Raw genomic sequence first — 15,864 nt, forward strand, 5'->3', positions numbered from 1 at the left:
ATACTTAGGTGCTTCTTCCTTTTCTTTCTTCCCTTCCATGGTTTGTTTTTAATAGTATAGGTTTACATCTGCACTGAGATTAATGGTACCTGTATTAACATTTGACCGGGATCTGGAAACCAGCTTCAAAAAGTTCAAACCCTAGTGCAGATATAGCACTACAGTAGTGTTAAAAACAAGGATGAGAAAGATATGTGTGAACTCATGACATGAACCTGACCTCCTGTTCATGGTTAGGAAATTAGGGGTTTTACATCTGCATCATTTCCTGTGATTGGTATAAGGAACATAGCTGCCTTTCACTGAGTCAAACCATTGATCAATCTAGCTTAGCATTGTGCATAGCAACTGGCAGAGGCTGTCCAGGGTTTCAGATGAGGGTCTCTGCCAGTCACCTGGGGATGCCAGGGACTGAACCTGGGATCTTCTGCATGCAAAGCAGATGCTCTGCCACTCAGCTACAGCTCTTCTCATACTGCCTATTGTTCTGTCTAGTTCAGTATAGCCTACTCTGATAGGCAGCAGTTCTCTAGGATCTTGGGCAGAAGTCATTCCTAATCTGCCATCTAAATTCTTTGGAATGGTGATGCTTGAGATTATACATGCAAATCTGGGGTTATGGCTCATTGCACCCTCACTTTTAATTATATTCTATATACACACTGGCCTGGTTTGCAGATAATGCTAAACCATTGTTAACACTCACCATAGTTAATAAACCATAGTTAAAGCTGAGGTGTTTGGCAGATGATCACTTAAATCTTGGTTTATTACATCACAGAACAGTTAAAAGTCCCATCAAGAGCAGCTGCGTCTTGAGAGTGGTTTGATTGTTTTTCTTAAAAAAAAGTTTTTTTTGCCACTGTTCACTAGCAGCTCTGTAGCTCTGGATGGTGATGGCTCTTTAATCATACTTAAGGAGGAGATCTGAATTTGCACATAATGCTAAGCTGTGACTTAACTAAGGTTTATAAACCAACAACAAATAGTTTAATAAACCATAATTTTTAGCATTGTGTAACTAGGATACTGCAACCAATATGCACAGCTAACTTGACCTGCTGTTTCTTGGCTTGTTCTTTGCCACAGCTTGGCTTTGGATCCTTCCTAGGGATTATTGGTATCCATCTGGTAGAGAACCGGAAGCAGATGGTAAGAATAATACCTTTAAATGTTGTTTATAAATGGTATAGCAGACTTCAGCCACTTCATTCTCTAATTTCTATGAATTCTTAAATAATTATGGGGTCAGTTGTCCTGCAGTGTTTCAACCCCCTCCTCTCCTACTTTTCAACTTTTCAATTACATTTACTTTACAAAGCCATCAGGGTCAAATTCACTAACAGGCAAAAAACCTTGCGGTTTAAGAATGTACCTATAGCCCACAGATATTTCTATCAAACTTTAAAAAGCAGGGAAATTGGGCAATTATAGTGAATGCAACAGGGGAGCAGGAGACCTGACCTCCTCTCTGAGATATTGTACTGCCCTACAAATTTGTCAAAATGCAAACACAATTTGGGTTGGTCTTTCACAGTCTAATCCATTTGCTGTGTAGCTTGGAAGAATTGATGTGAGGTCATGGGGGCAGGCCCGACTGAGGTAATTAAGCATGATACATTAGGCATCAATCACAGTTGCTTGGAGCATACAATTTTTAAAAAATCTGATTGGAAATTAAGCTAGACATCTTAGCTAAAAGATGGAGCCTGGGTAGGGAACATTTAATCTAGCCTACTTGCTTTCGGCAAGAAGGGTTTAAGTACTTTCAGGCCAGGTCAGTCACCAGAAGGCCACTGTAGGAAGAAAGGAGCCTAGTGTTGTGGAGATGTTAGATGGGAGCATTCAGGAATAAAGATGGATGCCCCTGAAGGCTGCAATTCTAAACTCACGCACTAAGGGACTAAGCCCCATACAACTCAATAGGACTTACTTCTGAGTAGATATAGTTTGGATTGTGCTGTTGGTAAAGCTTGACTAGGGATTCTCTGCAAAGACATCCATATACAAGCAGGCTTGGCAACCCCCTGCCTGGAATGCCCTGCCCTTATCTTTTAATGTGGCTGCTCCAAACCTCTTTACAGATTTGACCCTTCACTTCAGAAAAAGGTCTGAGAAATGAGTGAGAGTAAGAAGATTCTGTACCCTTTCTGTATACCCTGTGGGCTGCTATAAACTCACTTTGACAGCCAACTCAATTCCAGTGAGTAACAATTGACAGAGAGAAAACACACATGGTTTGGTCTACTTTCACAGGCAGCAGCTTGGGAACAACTATTGCAGCCACACTTTCAAATATGTGAATTCTCTTTTACCACTATTGGGCAAGAAACAAACTGCCATGCAACCAACAAGGTGCATCATCAATGGGTTTTAGGGGGTTGAGCTGAACACATGCAACCACTGCTGTTGCTTCTATGGATGTAAGGGAGTGAGGTTAAAGGTAAATGAAACGCAAACAGAAAAAGAAAAACATAAGACAGTGATGCTTTCCTAAATGCAATACCATACCAAACACAACAAGATTCCTATGAGTAAGGCAGACAACTTAGCATCCCACAACTAGTCAGGATTCATAACTGAAAACCAAAACTAAAAACATCCTGGCATCCAGGCAGTTAATGCAGAATGCTGCGGCATGATTGCTGACATGAGTGAGATCCTATCAGCACATAAAACCTCTGCTCTGAAATCTGCATTGGTTGCTGATTTGCTACCAGGCCAAGTTCAAGCTGTGCTTTCCATGTTATGGGTGCCACATAGCAGTTGTTCTGCTCTTGTAAGAAATCAGTCCTGTAAAGTGGCAGCATTTGGATACTCTGTTCATAGGGTTTTTGTGGTAAGAGGTATTCAGAGGTGGTTTACCATTGCCTTCCTCAGACTTTGGACACAAATCATACTTTGGAAACATAATGAGAAGATATGATTCACTAGAAAAGACAATACAGAAAAACAGAAGGGTGTAGAAAAAGAGGAAGACCAAACAAGAGATGGATTGATTCCATCAAGGAAGCCACAGACCTGAACTTACAAGATCTGAGCAGGGTGGTTCATGACAGATGCTCTTGGAGGTCACTGATTCATAGGGTTGCCATAAGTCAAAATCGACTTGAAGGCACATAACAACAACAACAAAGTGGCAGCATCTACGCTTTGGCTCTCCTTGCCTATTGACATTAGGCAGACGCCTCTTTTCAATACCTGCTAAAATCATTTTTGTTGAGGCAAGCCTATCCAGGCATGTAGAAGCTATTATGTTTTTAATCTGTTTTTAACTCATTGTTGGTTTTATTATTTTTTTTTTTTCAATAATTTTTATTCAGATTTTCATAAAACATACAAGACAAAATCATAAAACATTCAAAGACAAAAAACAAAATCAAAAATAGTTAAACAAAAAGAAAAAAAGAAAAAAAAAACAAAAATAAAAAATAAAGAGTAAAATATTGACTTCCCATTTGTCAAAGATCAAATCAGTTATAAGTCTATAATATATAACAATCCTGTCTCTTAAGTCATATTATAAAATCACTTTCCTCCAGTAGTTATCTTACTTAATCATCAAATCTCATAAACATTACTTTATTCTTTCCACAAAAAGTCAAAGAGAGGTTTCAATTCTTTAAGAAATATATCTATCAATTTTTTTTCCAGATAAGCATATCGATTAATCCATCTCATTACTAATTATGATAATCTTATTGTCATAACCATAGTCAAAATAAACATTTCAATTAATCCATCACATCAGAATCTGTTAAGTTCAGTAATTTCAGTAGCCATTGTTCTATTATCCCTATTAGTTCCATTTTCCATCTTCCATCTTCAGTAGTCTTGTTAAGTCCAGTAATTTCAGTATCCAATCTTCCATTATCAGTATTCCATAATAATCTTGCTGTCAAAGCCATAGTCATATAGTAAGAGTCTGATGGGAATTACCTCTATCCCAAATATTTTCTTGCCATCCATTCTGAATAGGTTGCTGAAATACTGCTGTAAAATCATATCTCTGTTCTTTTTTTCAAAATACACTGGGTCATCTCTTGAAAGTTTTTCCATTGTCACATGGCTGCAGTTAATTCCATAGATTTTCTCTATATTGGGCTCCATCACATCATTCCAGTCCAGAAGATTATCCATGCCATTGATAACTTTATCTCTAGAATCTTCATTAATTTCTTCAGAGATAACATTGAGTTCCAAACAATAAATTTTATTTCTAAAGTCCATAGACTCCAAATCTTTTTCCTGTTCCACGTTTGTTCCAATCTCCGGGGTCTCCTCTCTCACAGGGACCCCTGTTCCAGTCTCCAGGGTCTCCTCTCTCACAGGGACCCCTGTTCCAGTCTCCAGGGTCTCCTCTCTCACAAGGACCCCTATGTCTTTAATCTCCTGTGTCTCCAAACAATAGATTTTATTTCTAAAGTCCATAGACTCCAAGTCTTGTTCCTGTTCCACGTTTGCTCCAATCTCCGGGATCTCCTCTCCCACAGGGACCCCTGTTCCAGTCTCCAGGGTCTCCTCTCTCACAGGGACCCCTGTTCCAGTCTCCAGGGTCTCCCCTCTCACAAGAACCCCTATGTCTCCAATCTCCTGCGTCTCCAAACAATAAATTTTGTTTCTAAAGTCCATAGACTCCAAATCTTCCTCCTGTTCCACGTTTGTTCCAATCTCCGGGGTCTCCTCTCTCACAGGGACCCCTTCCAGGGTCACCTCTCTCACAGGGACCCCTATATCTTTAATCTCCTGCTTCATTTTACTCAATTCAATTTTCAGCTCCTTACAACCCTGTCGCAGGTTTTGTTTCGTTATCTCAATCTCATCCATTATTTTCTGAAACATAGTTATTTCCAGCTTCTCAGCCACTTTCTTAATTGCCATTTTAAAAGAAAAATATAGGAAAACCACTTCTTATTTCAGCAACAATTGGGTTAATACTCCAAACTTGGTGACATCACAGTATAAACAGAGCAGACAGCCTTATCTCTCCATGTTTAAGTAAACAAAATGCAGTTCCCAGGATCGAAACAATTAATGGCGGTCGTCAGAAAACAGATTCGTCAAAATAAAATAGACCAAAAAGAGAGTAGTCTCAGGCAATATAATATTCTTCAAAATAAAAATCTGGAATAGAAATCCCTCTTCAGTGTATATCTTTAGAATGCAAATCCAGGACAGCTTTTTGCAACAAAAACAGAGATAAGCTATTAATTAGTGAGTAGCAGAGAGAAGTTATAGCTCCCCAGTGAGATGTCAAAAACCGATCAATCTGGCAAATCTCTTTTAAACAGCAACAATTTAAGTCAAGTAAAAGAAAAATATAGAAAGAAGGGTGCTTGCCTGTTAGTGCGTTCTCTCTTAGAAGATAAGATGAACGTTCGCTTTTCCAGATAGAGCTTGTTGTTAAAAATCCGTCCCACCTTCGTCGGCTGGACCTCGTCCCATAAATTAATGAGATCTGGTCGTCCCAACAAAAATAGGCTTTGAGGTTAATCTCTTCGTTTCTCCCTACCCGGGAGAAGTTTAATCAGTCAAAAAAAAGAAAAAATCTGACTGATATATCTGAATAAGCTTCTTTTGAGGCAGGAGCCCGTCTCAAAAGCAGGCACAGGCTAAGTCACCCTTCCCGGAAGTCTTTGGTTTTATTATTTTGAATGTTTTTAAATACATGTCTTTAACTGTTTTTGCCAAGAATTTTATTGTTTTAATTCTTTCTGTAAACCTGATTGCAGGGAGGGAGTGCTCCTCCTAAACCGGTGCCTGGAAGCTGTGAAGGGCTGGATGTGGGCTAACAAACTGAAACTTAATCCAGACAAGACAGAAGTACTGCTGGTCAAGGGAAAAACTGCACCAGGGATGGAATTGCAACCTGTTCTGGATGAGGTTGCACTCCCCTTGAAGGAGCGGGTCTGCAGTTTGGGAGTCCTCCTGGATCCTGCCCTGCTGCTTGAATATCAGGTGGCTGCGGTAGCCAGGAGTGCTTTTGGCCAACTCAAACTGGTTTACCAGCTGCTTCCCTTCCTGGAGGCAGTGGACTTGGCCACAGTGACACATGCATTGGTGACATCGAGGCTTGATTACTGTAACGCACTCTATGTGGGGCTGCCTTTGAAAACGGTTCAGAAATTACAGTTGGTTTGAAACGCAGCAGCCAGAATGTTAACTGGAGCATGGCGCAGGGAGCATATCACCCCTGTGCTTTATCGACTCCACTGGCTCCCAATTTGTTTCCAGGCCCAATTCAAAGTGCTGGTTCTGACCTTTAAAGCCCTAAACGGCCTTGGACCAATGTACCTGAGGGACCGCTTATGCCCATATGTACCTGCCCGGGATTTAAGATCATCTGGCTCTGGTCTCCTCTGCGTGCCTGGAGTGAAAGACGTTAGACTGACAGGCAGGCAGGAGAGAGCTTATATATGCATGTGTGTGTGTGTGTGTGTGTGTATGTGTGTGTGTGTATATATATATATATATATATATGTATATATAGTATTTTATGTATTTTAATTGTATTTTATGTATTTTAATTTATTTTAATGTTTTTGTGACTTTGTTGTTTACAATTTTATTATGTATGTGTTTGATTTTATTTTTGTAAGCCGCCCTGAGTGCCCTATTAGAGGGTAGAAGGGCGGGATAGAAATATTTTAAATAAATAAATAATATTTAAAATGTCACAAAGTTGACAGATTTTATGAATATTTTTCTATATTTTGAAACCAAGATGCTCTTTGTTCCTCCCAAGAGCTGTCAGCACAATGACCATGAAAGAGGAAATTCAGAGCTTGTTTGTTTCTAATGGTGGGTGAATGTATTTAAATGTTCCGTGCAAGACAGCAGCCATTGTAACTTTATTTAGCACTGGATCCAGAGGCTGGCAAAGTAGGGTCTTGGGCCCTAACAAATACCTAGGAGTGGAGAACCTCTTTTAGTCTGAGGGCCACATTCCCTCATGGACAATCTTTTAGGGGCCACATGTTAGTGGTGGGCAGAGCCAAAGGTGAAAGTAGGCAGAGCAACAGGTGTTACTTTTGTACAGTAAGCTACATTCAAGCCATGCAGAAGCCAAAGGTACACCCATGCACCTATACCCACACATCTCTCAGTCATGCGTCTAAGTAAGAAAGAAGCCTAGACAGAAAAGGGGGGAGTGCTCATAAAGCAGGAACCAAACACAGCAAAAACTTCAACTGAACTGAAAAACATAAGCAAAACAATGATATATGAATAAGATTTTAAATTATTTAAGGCCACACCTACACTAAGATGGACAAAAGATAATTTATAATTTTGTAGGTTTCAATCTACTAGAGATCGATCTTTAATTGCTTTTGGAAACTGGTGAATTCTGAACTTCTTGCAATGTCCAAAGTAGTGTCTTAAAGCAGCAACTGAACAGTGAAGTCAGCTTCATTATCCAATAGTGATTGCAGATTAATTTTAATCAAAAAATGCTATGGTAATTTGGTCATTTTAGTACCAAAGCAGAATGAACTTGTGAAGTCATTCAGGAGATGAACCAGCTCCAACTGATCATGATATTTTTGTCATGATGAGCCAGAATCGCCACCACTAAACAGGCTTTTAAATGGTACTAATAAGATGGTACTAAATGATTATACTAATAAATTGTACTAATAAGATTGCTTATTATTCTGGTTAGTTTTCTTCTTCAACAAGCAACATTAACAAAACTATTTGACGCTAACAAAAGTATTTGAGTTTTTCGATAAATGTAAAGTTCTTTAAAAAATAAAATGTAGGCAATTTCATCTAAGTCGACATGAGAAACCTAAAATATTGGGTGGTACAGTTAACTCACTCTTCTTTAGGTTTGTCTTCCTTGTTTATTGTCTGGAAAAGAAATACAAGTTTTCCTGTTTTTTCAGTTCCCAGTTTGTTTCTCAGTTTAGAATGAATTAGTCCAAAGGAAGAAAAAAAAAACCCTCTACATATGCAGAAGAAGCTACTGCTGTATAGAGGCTAGAGAGAGTGTGTGCATATATTCCACCTGCAGAATAGGATTGGTCAGGTTATCTCCCATCTCCATAAACTGCTGTGAACATATTAATATAATATAATATAATTAAAAGTTATATAATTAGTATTCATGATGATATCTTTGATTTAGGCTCCTTTTTACTAATTGTTTCAAGAAAAACAATTAGGGAGAGTGCTGTTGTGCTCAGGTTCTGCTCTTGGGCCCGGCTTCCCATAGGCATCTGGTTGGCCACTGCTGGACTAGATGGGCTATTGGCCTTATCCAGCAGGCTCTTCTTATGTTCTTATGTCAGCTATCAAAGATAAGAAGAATGCTGCTGGAATGAACAAAAGTTCTATCTAGTCCAAGGTTCTCTTGACAGTGAAGGCAACTGTTTTCCCCTTATTTCTAGTCCATAGCATCTGACATTCAGACATTACACTGCCTTTGCACATTTAGTTATCCTGGCTAAGAGCCAGTTATAGAAAAATTCCTAGAGGACAGATCTAATCCCTCTTTAAAGTCATCTAAACTAAGAGCCATCCCCATGTCCTATGGCAGTGAAGATCATACAGATATGTGAAGAAGTGGTTTGTTTTCTTTGCCCTTACCCTGTTCCCTCTTCTTCTCACTGGAAGATGACTGAATTTGGTACTGCGACAGAGGGTGAAAAATATAAGAAAGCAAATGGTAGTAGCCTTAATCAGATCGTAGCTCTCTTGCCTGTTTTTATTTGTGGTAGTAAATTAAAATCTAGAGCACTATATTTCTACTTTGTAAATATCCTTTTTCAATAGCTATGACTAATTTCAATGTCAGTTATATGCTCTGAAGCAGTTGTAGGCTTTTCACAGTAGTGTTTCACGAGATTACCTAAACTTTTCAGAAATTGAGGGCTTGATTAATTTCTATCCACACTATTGAGTTAGGACATAGTAATACAGGGATGGTCATTTGTCTGTCTTTGCAATTACACAGGTTTTATGTGCACATGCAGTTTTATTCCTACAGATGTTAGATTTCTGTAGGCAGCACAGATGGTGAATCTCATAGTTTAAGCTACAAATTCAACCCATCATAAGATATTTTGATGGGTAATATGCTCTTCATAAAATGTGGACACTGAACAATTTGGAGAACCATAATATGGCCATGATTTATTGTTTTGATTCAGTGGTATCAACTAAGAACACAAGTTTTATAAAGCAAAGATACATTGCTTGATAATGTTTCAGAAGAGTACTCCTTGGGCATTTTCACAAGTGACTGTAAGAGCTATGGAATGACTGTGGTAGGCTCCCTAAAGCCCCCAAACCTCAGCGCATTTATAGTCACCTCTTACACCAGAAGACAGGCCTTAGAAAAACTCTTGGTCCCAGCTCTTGGACATAAGAGCTCCAGCTCATTGTAGGGTAGGGTGGTGTATGGTACAGTACAATAGAGTAGAAGGCAGCTCTCCTGTCCTATGGTCCAAATCTTCCACAAAGGTGTTTCTGCTTCTCTCTGTCCTCCATCCTCTCCCTCTTTCTCTGTGCTTCCCTCCCTTGCTTCTGCTCTTCTAACCACCGCCCTCTTTGTATACACCTGGACTTAATTTCCAATAGCTGGTGTGGTTGGAAAGGCAAGCAGCCTTAGCAGCTCCTCTAGCCTTGTCAAACTGTCCAATGTGAACAATCAGACCTAGGGTAGAGAGACGCTTACTGTTGTGCTGGTTCCAGCACATCTCCACCTCTGTTTTCTGAAAACAGGGACACACAACACTAGTCAAGCTCCGTCCTTTTTTATTCTAAAACCTGGTCGGATTTACTCGAGTGCATTTTTTAAAAATTCAGCTTCAGACAGATTTCACAACTGATTGGTAGACCAATTCGTTGCCCCTCTAGGTGTGGCCAATGGAAACACTTTTCTGTAGGCTCAGGCAGGCAGAGACAGTGATTGGACCAACACTTTGTTGTGGGCGGTCTTGAAAGATCTGAAGTAAGAAGTGGTGAAGGGAGGTAAGCTGCTTTTGAAGCGAGTAGAGTGCCCACAGCCCTACGTACCCAAACCGAGGACCAGAGCTTGGAAAAGTTACTTTTTTGAACTACAACTCCCATCAGCCCCAGCCAGCATGGCTACTGGATTGGGCTGATGGGAGTTGTAGTCAAAAAAAGTAACTTTTCCAAGCTCTGCCGAGGACCAGTGCAGACATAGTACTAACTCCCTCTGAACTGTGGTTAAGAGATTGAGAGCAGGTAATAACAGAGGAGAATACCTTGACCATACCTGCAATTAGCACCAGTGTTAACTATGGTTACAGCTAACTAGCATTCTCATTTAACCAGGATTTGAAACCCTCGAGTTGTATTCAACTAAGTCCTACTAAGAGTAGACCCAATGAAATTAATAAACCTAAGTTTGTCTATGAGACTACAATGAGTAGAACTGGCACTGAATATTACCCCTGGTTTATCAGGAACTGTGGTTATCTTTAACCATAATTAACACTGGTGCTTACCTGTTTTTTAACTACAATTAAGGGAGGGTTGTTATAGAGAGGAGCAGACCTGTGGAAATGGAGCATGTTATATCATGACTGAATCCTGATTTTATAACTGCAATTAAGAGAGGGCTAGTGTTACTAGTCCTCAGTTCTGGAGTGACATTTCCTACTTAAGAGTGGAAAAGACTGACATGTTTTAGCTAGAGAAGCTATCGCCACTGTGTATATTTGTAGAATATTATTTTGCATATTAAAATAGAGTATATACAGGCGTATATGAACAGGTGAGAAAGTTACCTTATTAGCTTTAGGCATTCTAACTTCAGTTTATTTAGCTCATCAGGGTGAAGACAGAGAGAGCGCAATGATATGATCTTAGTTTCAGTGAGGCACATAATAAAACTATCTTTCTGAAACTAAGCTGGTCTGAATCTGATCAATACCTATTGGGAGATTGCTTGAACCCTCAATGTATGGTCTTCCAAGCCCAGTGGAGGAAATGTGGTGGATAATGGTAAATTAATAAATATATGAGAAGGTTAGTCAGTTAACTAGCTGTCTTCTTTCTGCAATAAGTATTATTTCAGATTATTCGGTTTCTGCATCAGAATTTTAGTTGCCAGGACAAGAAGGCACCTTGTCAGGTTATTCAAGTTGTTTTTTAAAAAATCTTCACAGCTCTACTTTGCTCTTCATATACTTTCTTCAATTATTTAATTATTAACCATTTTTCTCAGCTTACTTTCTACATGCATTGTCTTATTTTCCACAGGAATCTTTATTTACTCTTTGTCTAATTTACTACTGATACTTAATCAAAGAGAAAACATTTATACAAAAAAATTAAAAGAGGTATTTGATCTCAAATATAGGCATAACTTCATAATTTATCAATTACAGTACTACTGCTGTATTCAGACATCAAGATAAATAAACTATGGTTTATTATGGTGGGAGCATATCTAAGTGAGCCTTGGGGCTTACATGATCCCCCCTCCTCTCCAGCATGACCATAAGGAGATCAAAAGTTTTCACTTCTGATTTCAGTTAACCATAGATTATTGTTATGTACAAACCCTAATGTTTAATCCTATTTGTGGTTTATTGAAACAAGCCAGCTCCATAACCTACTGTTTGAAGTTGAGTTGTTTCAGACAAATCACAATTAAGATTAACTACATTCATTGGGTTCCACCAACATGACAAGCAAGGCTATGGTTAATCAGAAATAGAAGCAAAATCATTTGAACTCGTAAGTATAATCTCTCACTTTAAAAAAATAATAGCACTGTGGGATGGGTGGATGTGAATCCAGTTGTGATTATGAGTCTAGAGGAAGGCAAGTTAGCCCTTTCTCCTCATACCATTTTCCCCGATGAAAATGGTACCTGTGTGTTTTTCTCTTTCCTCAATGCCATAGTCCTGATTAGAGTTCTGCCACCCAGGGCCGGCTTCAGGCATGCGGGGGCCCTTGGGCATCAGCTTGCCCTGGCCCCCCGGTGTGTGTGTGTGTGTGTGTGCATGGCCCCCCTTCGCACCCCCCATGCCCCACCTACCTGTCTAGTCTTTACCATTGCCCTTAATGAAGATGGCGGCCGTGGCTTCCCTAAGGGGAATGAAGCCTCCGCCGCCATCTTTGTTGATGGCACACGTGCGTGCTGCATGCGCGCATCTCTGCCATCAACTAAGATGGCAGCAGTGGCTTCAGTACCTTAGGGAAGCTGCTGCCACCATCTTCATTAATGGCAATGCTAAAAAGCCAACTGACAGGTAAGTGGGGGGCGTGGGGGGGCAGATCACAGAAGAGGAGCAGAGGGCCCCTCAGAGGCCCCTCAGGGGCTCCTGTAGCTCCAGGGCCCTCAGGCCAGTGCCCAACCTGGCCGCCCTTTAGAACCGGCCCTGCTGCCACCCTCACCACAACTACTATAAAACGTTTAAAAAGCAACAGGTATCTCCCAATCTTGTGCTTAGTTTCAGTCTCAAGTTTCTATATATATGTGGTGTAAGGATCTGTTTCATAAATTTATTACTCATTTAGTTCTTATTAAAACTGTTAATGTATTGTTAATTGATATATATCAGCAAAATAATATATTAACAATTCATTAAGTTTTAATAAGTTAACTAAATGAGTAATATAAAGTACAACAAAGTGCTGATCCACATACATTATTAGAATTCACTAATACACAAAAAACCTTGTGGTTTAAGAATGTACCTATAGCCCACAGATATTTCTATGAAACTTTAAAAAGCAGGGAAATTGGGCAGCTATAGTGAAAGCACCAGGGGAGCAGGAGACCTGAACTCCTCTCTGAGATATTGTACTGCCCTACAAAGTTGTCAAAATGCAAACACAATTTGGGTTGGTCTTTCACAGTCCAATCTACTTGCTGTGTAGCTTGGAAGAATTTGATAACATTTTAGGTTAACCCCCCCCCTCCCATGTGAGACATAGATTTATTTAAACTGCTGAGTTGTGCAGGGAGTTTGCTAGAAAAGAAACACAATAGAGCCAAATCTAGTTGCTGCCCCTGAACAGAAGGAAAGAATTAGAGTTTCAGCAATGGTGGAAAGTTATGTATGTGGTGTGGTCCAGCTGTAGCAGGCTACATGGGGAAATAGGTTTATACATGTGGATCAGCTGCTAGCGTGGATGCAAAAGAAGGCCATGTAGAGGTAGAAGAAAGAAACCCTTCATCTAGTAACTTTGTTGGGGAATCCAGTAGAGTGATATAAGTGTGGTATAGATTCTGCCCCTTGTTCCCTATAGATATGATGTTGGGTCTATTTAGCCGAGTATTGTATCCTCTAACTGACAGCAGATCTTCAAAGTCTCCGGCTGATTCCCCCCCTCCCCAGATTTAATATTTTTGATCCTTGCACCTGAAAATGGCAAAGACTGATATTGGGATCCATGCAAAGTACCACTGTACTATAGACTCTAATAGAAGCCTTTGCTGTAGAGGACTGGCACTGTGAAGTGTTCTAGAAACATGAGTCCACCAATTCCTTTCACCCTGAGATCTAACTAGGGCAGTGAAAGATTTTTGTTCTTCAGCTTCAGTTGGTTGCCTGTTTGTTTCGTGGCCAAATTCAAGGTGCTCATGTTAGTATTTAAAGCCCTAAAATTCCTAAGTCCCAAATATCTTAAAAGACCGCCTCCTTCCCTACAGACCCCCTCAGGTGTTGAGATCAGCAGAAGGGGACCTTTTGGTAGTTCTGCCACCCTCAGAAGCATGGGGGGGTGGCCTGGGAGAGGGCATTATCTGTGGTAGCCCCTAAGTTGTGGAACTCCCTCCCCACCAAGGTACATCTGGTAACATCACTGTACAGTTTTAGGTGAATGCTGAAGATGCACCTCTTTACCCTGGTCTTTGACACTGAGATATACATTTTTAGGACCCATCCTAATTTTTGTGATGTGATTTTATTTTTTCCAAAAAAAACCTTTTAAATTATGTATTTTATAAACTGTTGTGACCCAACCTGGGACCTTTGGGTGAAGGACAGCAATAAGTCTGAATGACAACATCACCAACAATCCAATAGCACAGATGGTGTTGTGCCTTCAGCAGTGGGTGTGCAGCCTTCTGCTGAACTTGCTGTTCTCTGAACTATAGGCATGACAACCCCTAACAATGGCACTGGCAGGCTGGTGCTGGCTGTTATGGTCTGCTGCTGCTGTAGTACGGTGAGTCTTAAGATGAAACTGTTAAAATAGGCTAAGGGCCATTATGACAGATGCCCATATAGGTCAATTGGAAAAAGGTCTGCAATTGATAGCATCATTGGGGTGAGGGCAAAAGGATCACCTCTTACCTCAACATTGTTGTAAACCGCCCAAAGAGCTTCGGCTGTGGGGCGGTATACAAATGTAATAAATAATAATAATAATAACATTGGTGAGCCCAGTGGCAGGAGACGGAGGGGAACATGTTTTCTACCCACTTCAACATTCCCAGTTATAGACCCTCAGAAAATAATCACTCAACTGCTACAGCACAGTAGGTTATGTGCATTGGTCCCGACTTTAAGGTCAGTTAATGCCTACACCCTCTGAAGTTGCCTTTTTTACTAGTTGGCTTATCGTTCTTGCCCTTGAACCTTCTGCATTGGTTCACCTGCTCTGAATCTCTCCTCCCCTTTGCCTTACACCACCTGCTTTGAAAACCATATGCTTTCTGTTCCCCTCATTCTATCTTCTCCTCCTCTCCCCAAAATTAGTCCACAAACGTGTGACTTGGCAGAGCCCCTGAGCATAAGCATGGTGCTTTCTTGACTTGTATAAGTTGTATACCAGGAGTTCTGCTGTTAAAATACCTGGCTTCATTTGTATCTCTCAAATGTCTTATATTTTGAAGCATGCCCCACATTTGTTTTTTAAAAAGTTGTCTTGCCTTTCCTCATTGCGTTTGCAAATATACACTTGTTCTTATTTTCCAATCTCATACCTCTGAATAATACTCTAGATACACTTTGACAGATTTGCTAAAGAAACACTTGATGGAATATGGGCACACTGTAGAATTAACTCTCTTGAACATGGCCGCAAGCTTTTTTTATTTGTTCCCTTGACTGCATTATGAACCCTGATTTGTACTCCAGTTCATGAAGTGACCCATTTATGTTTGCATAGTCTTTAAGGCATTACTGCAATTTATTTATTTATTTTAAAATATTTCTATCAAACTTTTCCTGCTATTCTTAGTTCAAAACCAAAAAGCTCACCTCCCCAACCATCAATAAAGCAATATTGTTCAAAATCAACGAAAACATTGCTAAAAGCAGCATATTCTTCTACACAAGACGTTTTAAAAGAGTAGATGGAATGGACTGAATATCCTTTTTAACTGCCAGAGGCCTGTGCAAAGGGTAGCAGGCAAAGGAGAAAGACTCCTGCTTGAGATGCTGATAATGCTGGGCTAAATGGACCAATGAACTGCTTTGGTATAAAGCAGCTTCATATGTTTATATAAATAGATAAGCCTTCTAATTTTTCTGGAAGAGCAACTCAGAGGAGAATTGGCAGGCTTCTTTAGGGATGCCATTCTAAAGCCTTCAAGCCATGATTAGGGAGGCCCTGCTCCTTCCAACAACAGTTTACAGTACAATCCTAACAATGTCTACTCAGAAGTAAGCCCTATTAAATTCAGTGGGGTTTAGGTAAATGGGCTTAAGTTTGTAGCATTAATCTCCAATAAGGCAAAGGTCTTTGGCTACCATAGTCGAGGGTTATGCCCTCTCCCCAATTTTATTATATCCTACCAGTGATTTTATTATGAAAATAACTCTTCTTCACGTATCTAGAGCTCAATTTGTACATTACCATACTGTAGGAAAGGTTTGCTTATGGGATAAGGTTTATTTGCTGAGACCAGGCCAAGTTAATTTTGGGGAA

At 40.0% G+C, this 15,864-nt stretch overlaps 1 protein-coding gene across 1 annotated transcript in view; it reads left to right on the forward strand.

Annotated features, from left to right (window-relative positions):
* The window catches only part of TMEM255B (transmembrane protein 255B), an 87,744-nt gene that overhangs the window by 25,177 nt on the left and 46,703 nt on the right, over positions 1–15,864 (forward strand). The window contains exon 3 of the mRNA XM_061629385.1: positions 1,090–1,152. Within this exon, the coding sequence (XP_061485369.1) occupies positions 1,090–1,152 (63 nt within the window). The remainder of the gene's footprint in view (positions 1–1,089; positions 1,153–15,864) is intronic.

The sequence above is a fragment of the Rhineura floridana genome, chromosome 5, assembly GCF_030035675.1.
Source record: "Rhineura floridana isolate rRhiFlo1 chromosome 5, rRhiFlo1.hap2, whole genome shotgun sequence".
Lineage (NCBI taxonomy): Eukaryota > Metazoa > Chordata > Lepidosauria > Squamata > Rhineuridae > Rhineura > Rhineura floridana.